At 40.0% G+C, this 9282-nt stretch overlaps 1 protein-coding gene across 1 annotated transcript; it reads right to left on the bottom strand.

Moving 5' to 3' along the window:
• Nucleotides 1-5850: 5850 nt before the first annotated feature.
• Nucleotides 5851-8471, bottom strand: LOC143888236 (uncharacterized). The gene is made up of 4 exons (XM_077392596.1): nucleotides 8200-8471; nucleotides 7994-8105; nucleotides 5984-7894; nucleotides 5851-5859 (listed from the first exon to the last, which is right to left on the bottom strand). Exons 1-4 carry the CDS (start codon nucleotides 8469-8471, stop codon nucleotides 5851-5853), a joined length of 2304 nt encoding a protein of 767 aa, XP_077248711.1.
• Nucleotides 8472-9282: the final 811 nt, after the last annotated feature.

The following is a 9282-nucleotide window of genomic DNA, read 5'->3' as shown; positions in this document are numbered from 1 at the left end:
CAGCACCGACCTTCCCTAACTTTTAAAAGCTTTAATTATTTTAGGTTTAACAAAGGGCGTGAATGTGAACTTTATTAACCTAGATGCATTCTAATTTTTTAGCCGTTCACAGTTTAGACTCATGCGGGCCAGGAGTGCATCCTACATGCAACTACATGCCTATGTGCCTATGTGAGTGTTTATGACATTTTATGAGATTGATGAGATTTGGTTTGAGTTTAATTAGATTGGTTGATTTGAGGTGAAGTGACCTATGCTATATGAACCTAGATCTAATGCAATGGACCTAAGTTGTATTTTTAGCATATTTGTGAACTTTGGATTCTAAGAATTCTATTTTGAGAACCTAGCGTGTGATCTCTAAGTTTAGAGGCTAGAACTTTATGTTTTGGAAGATTGGGATTTTCCATCTTAGATGATTATGAGTTCTTAGATTCTTCAAGATTTTTGAACTCTTTTGAGTTCCAAATTTAACAAACACAACTAATCATGCAAAGAAAGCAACTAGCAAGCAAAATATTAAAACATGCAAAGAGCAAAGCAAAACAACTAGCATGTGATTCTAAGCAGACGATAAGAACAATTAAAGAAATCTAAACATGCAACTAATCATGCAACTAAGCAAAAGGAAACATTTAACATGCAAAAAGGGTTTAAGGAAAGGGTGAATGGGGGAATGGAAGGGATGAAGAAGGGTGTAGGGGAACGAGAAGGATGGAGAAAGGTGCGACTGAACTTGGGAGTGCCAAGTTGCCTACGTACCCCATGGTGGGGATCAAGCCACACGTAGTTCCATTGGAAGGGGGTTGGATCTTGAAGATGGAAATCGGGTCTCATAATGGAATCAGGGTCCGGGCTGTGACGTGACCCTAGCTTATTTTGTCCCGATTGATGATCTGTAAAGTCAGATCGAGATATTAATGCCTTAAAACATATAAATCCATGATAGAGGGACTCTTGCATGGATTTAACACTCTAAGTCACCAATCAAGGCATTTTTCCAATTTTTCGGATCTAATCGTTTTACCAGGTACATCTCTTTATTATTTTGGTTTTCAGGGAATTTGAGGATGCATATTTTACCAGTGAAATTCGATGGATCAATATATTAGGTTATTGTTGGTTGAAGTGTAGCAAAATGAGGGTGTCTACACTATGATGCTATAGGCAAGACCCCTTTCAAGGACTTCATTCGCCTAGAACAGAATCCACTAGAAGAGGTTGTCATGCATAAGCTTCTAATTAGAGCACTACACAGTAAGTGGGTTCCGGCGACGAAGACATCCACGCTAGGGGGTATCGTAGTTCCATTTAGGGCTAGCGATGTTGCATTGGCTTTAGGCCTTCCACTTAGAGGGGAAAAATTAATTTGGCGAGGGTTCCGTGGACGGCAAGAGTAAACCCACTCCTTTACTGCCTGGGTGGCCATTTCGTAGAAGATCTGTTCTGGCATCTGACCTTTCTGTGCAAATCAAAGCCTTAGTTGGTCTAGAGGACCAACCCTCCATAGAGACTTGTGTGAAATATGTCGTGCTACACCTATTCGCTACTGTGTTATTCACTCAGGCTGCACATCGGGCCGACCAGCTGTTTTGGCCCTATATCGATGATTTAGAGAAGATGTGCGACTATAACTGGGGGGAAGCAGTATACAATTGGTTACTCGAGTATTTAAACGTATTCGTCGCAGGCGAAAAATATCTTGGAGGTTGCTCCCTCACATTGCAGGTATCATGGCCTCTGCAATAGTTTGCCTTTTTTTATTTATCTTCCTATTAATAAAATATTAACAAAGTTTGTCTTGTGTGTGCAGGTGTGGCTTTTCGAGCACACGAAGTTGTGGATACCAAAAAATCCAGATGCCTATCCATGTCTTCTGAAGTGGAACTCGAAAGGAAATGAATCGAAGTACTCTATGATTGAGCATGGGAAGATAGACAAATCTGAGGTGAGACCCTATCTACTAGATACCATTTTAGATAGTCTCTAATATTTTCTGATCTAACAACTTTCTCGAATCGTTGGGTAGTGGTGACATTGACGCCACGAGAGGACGAACTGCGGTACATTGCCGAGCAGGTATCGCAATGGAGCTCTTTTTATATTATGTTTTATTTAACTTGGTAATGTTTACAAATTGTGTGTGTTGTATCCCTTATTTGTAAATTAGGAACCCGAGGAAGAAGGAATCATTGGGCAGGGAGAACCATTAGGGCAGTCACCTACTGTCCCAGCATTGACCGGCACACCTGCGTTTGAAGGAAGGGATACTGTAGTTGAGGGAGGGTGGTCAGGAGGCTAGTGAGGATAGGAGGATAAAAAGAGAGTGGGAGAAGATAGGAGAGGCATGGGAGAATATAAGAAAATAGAGGGTACAAAATGAAGAGGAGAATGAGAGGTTAAGAAGAGTCAGGGTGGAGATGGAGGTGGAGAAGGAGAATTTAAGAATACAGATTGTAGCTGAGAGGGAAATTATACAGAAGGAGTGGGAAACGATGAGAAGACAGGAGGGAGACCAAGCTGAAATGGAGAAGGAAGAATTGAGAAAAGATGGGGGAAAAAGAAGAGAGGAGGAAGATATGGAGACAACAGACATCGTCAGTGGTGGACTGACTATGGAGACATCAAACATTGTCAGTGGTGGACTGGCAATGGAGGTCATAAATGTGATGAGTCAGGGTGAAGATGTTGGCTCCGTAAATGAAGCAGTTGTAACAGGAGCGTCAGATGTTGTTACCATTCTCGATAGCCCTGAGGGTAAAAATAAGAGGAAGAGGATGGAAAAATTAGGGAGCATTGAGAGGAGAGTGAAAAATCAGACAAGGGATAGGAAACCAAGCTACGCGAAGAATAGCCCCTATACAGTACCTCCAATGACAAAGAAAAAAAGTGAGAGAGCAACGAAGAAAAGAGCACGGAGGCGAACTGATCTCATTCAAAAGTTGAAAAAACAAGACCAAAGGCAAGTACACGTGTTTTCAATTAACCATTATTCAAACTTAGATACTTGCTTCCTCTAACCTTTGTATATTTTTGCAGTCGTATTCTCATGACCGTTGACGGGGTAAAAGTCTTGGCCGAGGATCTCGAAACGTTGTGGAACCTGAAATGAGTCCTCAGTGGCCAAGTAAGTGTCATTTTTTAAATTAAGTGTTGTCTTCAGTACCCATGGTTGAGGTAATTAAGATTTTTTTTGAGTTGTAGGTGTTGGATGCATATGGGAAGTATTTGTGCGCCTCCCGCAATGCCTTGACTGGACGGATTGTATATATTCCTTCGTCACTACATGTAAGAGGGTTTTTTGTAGCTATACATGTTACTTTACAACTTATCCATCATTTAGTGTTCCCACAAAATTCATTTCATTGTACAGGGATATAAGACTTCAGGGCGTGATTCAATGGATGACAAAAATAAGTTGGACTCCGATCGGTTGGCGAATGAGCTATTGCATCGTACACTTGACCATATCCCGTTAGAAGATATTGGGATGCTTTTAATCTCATGCTGTCAAGACTTTCATTGGGCTCTTGTGCTTGTTGATATGGTGAATAAAAAGATGGTCGAGTTCAACTCAATGGAAGGGGACTCATTTCAGGAGCGAGCATCTCCCACCGTATGTAAATTAACATCTTCCGTAACATTTAAAGTTACTTCCATATGTATAACACTCAATATTCCTTCGTTGTCTTAAATTCAGGTAGCATTAATGAAGGAATATTTGAAGGGCCGGGGTTGCAACATCGATGACTTTTCATATTCACAGATGGATGGCTTTCGAAAGCAGAACAATGGATGGGTTCAAACTTAAAACTTTCGAATTTTTTTTAGTATTCCTATCTCATTCGTAGTTACCTTAAAAGTAACTCCATTCAGTGCATGCTTTTATACAGGGTTGATTGTGGCGCTTTTGTCCTAAAAGCGATTGAGCATCTCTACCATGGTTAACCACTGAACTTTGGGCCGACAGACATTCCTCAATTTCGACTACAACTCTGTGAGAGATTTTTACGAGGAGAGTTTGGGGACTGCACACTTATATAGGAACACCTTCTAATGTTCATGGATGTTTATTTTTTCTGATGATCATGGTAAAAACTTTTTTTTTAATGGAGATTGGTGGAAAGTATGGCAGGGGAACTGTTAAATGGCAAGGGAAGTTGTTATGGTCTGTGTTTTTGTTTGTGAACAAGTGAAATTGCTTGTGAATGGTTGGAGAACTTGTAAATTGAAATAGCTTTTATGGAAGTGTGTTTGTGTTTGTGAATGGGTGGAGAACTTGGTTGGTGAAACATGTTTTATGGAATTGTGAACTTGTTTATGAATGTGGAGAAGTTGTAAATGTAAGCAGGTTTTATGGAAGTGTGTTTGTGTTTGTGTTTGTGTTTCAATTTGAATATTGGAACTTGTAAATTTAAACAGGTTTTAGACATGTGTGTTTGTGTTTCTGAATGACTAGGGAAGTTGTAAATTAAAACAGAATATGATGTGTGTTTGTGTTTGTGAACAGAATATGATGTGTGTTTGAAGTTGAAATGTGTATTTTTACAGGTTAAGTACACAGCTTTCTATTGTCCTATGTTGTGTTTCTGAGAGCAGAACCTTTATCTCTCCTGAAAAATGGTTGGTGACCCTTTTTTGGGTTGGTAACCCACATTCGAAGGTCAATCACCCAAAAAAAAGGAGGTTGGTAAGCCTAAATTTAGATTCCGGAACCTTTATCTCCCCTGGAAAATGGTTGGTGACCCTTTTTGGGTTGGTAACCCACTTTCCAAGGTCAATCACCCAAAACAATGGGAGGTTAGTAAGCCTAAATTTCAATTCCAGCAGCTTTACTCCCCTGGAAAATGGTTAGTAACCTTTTTTCGGTCAATCACCCACTTTCGAATGTTGGTAACCTCGTTTTGAGGGAGTCGATAACCTGGATTTTGAATTCCAGTAGCTTTATCAACCAAGGGAATGGGTTGATGATCCAATTTTGTGTGTTGATAACCTCACTTCCGATTGGTTGATGACTTATTTTGGGGGAGTCGATAACCTGGATTTTGAATTCCAATAGCTTTATCAACCAAGGGAATGGGTTGATGATCCAATTTTGTGTGTTGATAACCTCACTTCCGATTGGTTGATCACCTATTTTGGGGGAGTCGATAACCTAGATTTTGAATTCCAGTAGCTTTATCAACCAAGGGAATGGGTTGATGATCCAATTTTGTGTGTTGATAACCTCACTCCCATTGGTTGATCACCTATTTTGGGGGAGTCGATAACCTGGATTTTGAATTCCAGTAGCTTTATCAACTAAGGGAATGGGTTAATAATCGAATTTTGTGTGTTGATAACCTCACTTCCCATTGGTTGATGACCTATTTTGGGGGAGTCGATAACCTGAATTTTGAATTCCAGTAGCTTTATCAACCAAGGGAATGGGTTGATGATCCCATTTTGTGTATTGATAACCTCACTTCCATTGGTTGATGACCTATTTTGCGGGAGTCGATGACCTGAATTCCAACATTCAAGTACCTTTATCAACCAAGGGAATGGGTTGATGATCCCATTTTGTATGTTGATAACCTCACTTCCGATTGGTTGATGACCTATTTGGAGGGAGTTGATAACCTGAATTCCAACATCAAGTAGCTTTATCAACCTTGGGAATTGGTTGATAATCCTATTGTTTGTGCTGGTAATCCAATTCTGACTGTTGATAAGTCCCTTTTCATGGTCTAGATGTAGGAGAGCGACAACTAAATAGAGAACAAATAGCATATCTATATCCAAAAAAATTGTTTATGTATTGATGTTCCAATTACAACCATTCTTTACAAAATAACAAAAAAGAAGTCATCACAATATCTGAGAACATTCAAAAAATTCAATTACACCCTTACACAAAGAAGGGAGATTGGCAAGGTACGCCCGACCTACTGAGTATGGGTGCAGAAGGCCCAATAGCAGTTTGGTTAACTTGTTGTCTTACCACGGGTGGTTCTTTGCAACTTCTTCTATTGTGGCCAAGTTGTCGACATCGGGTGCATTTGTAATGTAATCCACCTTTCAATTCGCGAGCAGTTCTTCTCGTACGCGGCCTTCCCGGTGGTCGCTTTGCAATCGACGGTAATATTGTCATCAAGGATTCGGGATTTAATTCCCATTGGGTCCTGTCTAGTGTCGGGTGCAAAACTTCAGCGTACGTATCCCGATATATCTCTACATGAAACCATTTCTCGTAGTAATCGTATGCATCAAAATCTGTGATGCCAATGGCTGCCATGGCATGTCCACACGGGAGTCCAAATGTTTGGAATGCACGACAACTGCACGTGCGAAGTTCCAAGTTTACGCCATCTGTATGTTCAAGCGACCGTACTTCATATTCATGAACCCCAACTCGATAAACTGTATACTGGCGGCTCTCTTCCCTCGCTAATGTTATACGTTCTTCTGCGTAATGAGTCAACTTTGTTTGCCAACTATGACCCAATTTCTGACGCTTTTGAATGAAGTCTGTAGTCTGATGTCTAGTGTGCTCTACCAATGATGCAATCGGCAATCTTCTCGCATCCTTCAGGACAGCATTGAAACACTCCGATCTATTTGTAGTCAATACATCATACCTATCCCCGTTAAAATAAAAACTAGCCCAGTGTTCGTTCGCAATGTCACTTATCCACTTGTGTGCACGTTCATTCCTCACCTTAATCTTGTCCATTGTTTCTCTCAACACACTCTCTCTCAAAGTCCGTGCGGCTTTCCAAAACAATCTCTCAAGTAGAACATCTTTGAACTCGGATCGCAAATTGGCGCCGAGGTGACGCATGCAATAACTATGATGAGAATTGGAAAATATATTAGGCACTGCCTGCAACAACCCCTTCTGTCGATTGGAGCATATGGTGAATATGTTCATCTCCGCTGCCAATACGTACTGCCTCAGCAACATAAAAAACCACCTCCAACTATCTTCGTTCTCCGTCTCAACAACCCCAAATGCTAATGGATATAAACCGTTGTTACCATCGACCCCGATTGCAATCAATAAGATTCCTAGATACTTCCCTCGCAGATGTGTCCCATCAACCAAAATTATAGGCCTGAGTGTTCGATGAAAAGACTGTATGTTGGGACCAAATGTCCAAAATAAGCGAACAAATCTATCATCTCCCCTAGTTCGTAAATCTCTGGCTCTGAAAACACGCATATAGCTGCCGGGATTTCTTCTCTTCATCTGAACTAAAAGTGCAGGCAATATTCGATAAGAGTCCTCCACATTCCCACACTTAATCTCAAGTATGATGTTCATCGCGTTGTACGCTTTCCAATAGCTTATAATTATACCCCAATGCATCTTGATATATTCTCGTATGATCCTCGTCCTCACATCATCTGGGCAAGCAAATAAGCGTAAACATGTCTGAGCAACCGAAGCTGCTGTGACAAGAGGGTGATCATTGCCCCTTAATTTAGTTCTACACGTATGGTCGGGGACAAACAACTTCACAAACACACAGGTTATATGATTAGTACCCGTTATACGCCATTTGCAACCCTCTACCTTGCATCGAACGGCATACTTCTTCGGTGTTGACTTTGACCTCACGAACATAAACTTCTGGCGAATAGCGTACTCTTTGACAACCTTTTTGAAGTGTTGCATATTAGAAAATATTGCCCCAACCGTTAACTGCTCAAACTGAAGATTATTAGTATCTACATCATGGGCCCCAACAAACATCCCATCTTCTTTCATTGGCCGACTACTGCCAGTCAGAACCGGTTGAGATCCCTCTCTGATAGGAGAACCCCCTCTGATAGGAGAATCTGCACTGAAAGGCTGAGCGCATGGACTAACACCGATATTTCCATAATCGTCATCATCATCATCCTCCTCCTCCTCATCATCATCATCATCACTACCATCATCATTATCATCATCATTTCTTTCTTCTTCTAAATCTAAACCCTTCACATAGAAACCGTCTTTAAAAACATTACTGAAGTCCACTTCAAGATCTCCCACATTTTGGAAGTCATCGATACCTCCACTAACATGGTTGCCAAACAAATCACTTGCCAATGTTTCATTTAAGTCAATTTCAGACCTACATAGTTCGGCAATATATAATCAAGTTGGATCCATATGAATTATAAATTGAAATATGGAAGTATTCAAGCATTGCCAAAGAACTACAATACCTTATGACAGGTTTTGCTGGAGCACCTCCGATCTCTTCACTTACATATCTTCCATCAAATTCACTTTCGTAGCCTTTTTGCAAGTCCACTTCAAAACGAAGACGTTTTTGGGACCGAATTGAAGTAGAAGGAATGCTACGATTAAGAGAGGGTCTCCTAGTGCAGAGTTTGTTTGGGGAAAGCATTGACGAATTCAAGGAATTAATACAATTGTCATTTATGCTCTTAGTTATGTATATTATCACAGAATTGAACATGTATCTGTCAAACATCCTTATGTAGACACCCTCATTTTGCTACACTTTAACCAACAATAACCTAATATATTGATCCGTGGAATTTCACTGGTAAAATATGCATTCTCAAATTTTCTGAAAACCAAAATGATAAAGAGATGTACCTGGTAAGATGATTAGATCCGAAAAATTGAAAAAATACCCTGATTGGTGACTTTAGAGTATTAAATCCATAAAAGAGTCCATCCATCATGGATATATATGTTTTAGGTCATTATGTTTCGATCTGACTTTACGGATCTTCAATCGGGACAAAATAAGCTACGATCACTTCACAGCCCGGGACCTGATTCCATTCCGAGACCCGATTTCCGTAAATTGTTAGATCAAGGGCAGATCTTGACCTAGGTGTCTTTCCTTACTAAGAATTTGTGATCATTTAGTCAAAATAAGATCGATCAAGGTTAATCTCAAATTCAGATTAAACATTGTGTCACTTTATTGAGCAAAAACCCAGTGAAAAATCACGGATCAAGGCATGATGAAAGAGAACCGTCGAAATTATTCCATTAAATCATCGATAAAAAAATATTTTAAAGTCTTAATTGGTGTTGATGTCATGGTTTAATAGTTTTAGCCGTTGATCCAAAATTGATCGAATCGGTTGGTTCATTTGGATCGCCGATTTGCTCAATCTTTGGAAAAACAATCTGCAGAGGAAGATCGACGGCTCTCATTCATCAAAAATTTGAAATCAATATTTATATGGCAATATTGGGCTTCAACGAAAGAGGAAAAATCAAGGATTCCAAAGGCGAAAAAATCATTGAAAACAGACACCAAAATC

This window comes from Tasmannia lanceolata, unplaced genomic scaffold, assembly GCF_043159265.1.
Source record: "Tasmannia lanceolata isolate RefF3 unplaced genomic scaffold, GAP_Taslan_0.1 ptg000012l, whole genome shotgun sequence".
Taxonomy (NCBI): Eukaryota; Viridiplantae; Streptophyta; class Magnoliopsida; order Canellales; family Winteraceae; genus Tasmannia; species Tasmannia lanceolata.
Note: the sequence above shows the minus strand (reverse complement) of the source record. Positions and strands in the feature narration are given on the sequence as shown.

Bases quoted from the DNA above. Each gene is read 5' to 3' on its own strand.
- LOC143888236 (XM_077392596.1), bottom strand. From the start codon at position 8,471: ATGTTTGACAGATACATGTTCAATTCTGTGATAATATACATAACTAAG. The intron at 8,106-8,199 runs GTATTGTAGTTC...CGAACTATGTAG, and splicing joins CCAGCAAAACCTGTCATAAG to GTCTGAAATTGACTTAAATG. The intron at 7,895-7,993 runs GTTTTTAAAGAC...GATGATGAGGAG, and splicing joins TTGAAGTGGACTTCAGTAAT to GAGGAGGATGATGATGATGA.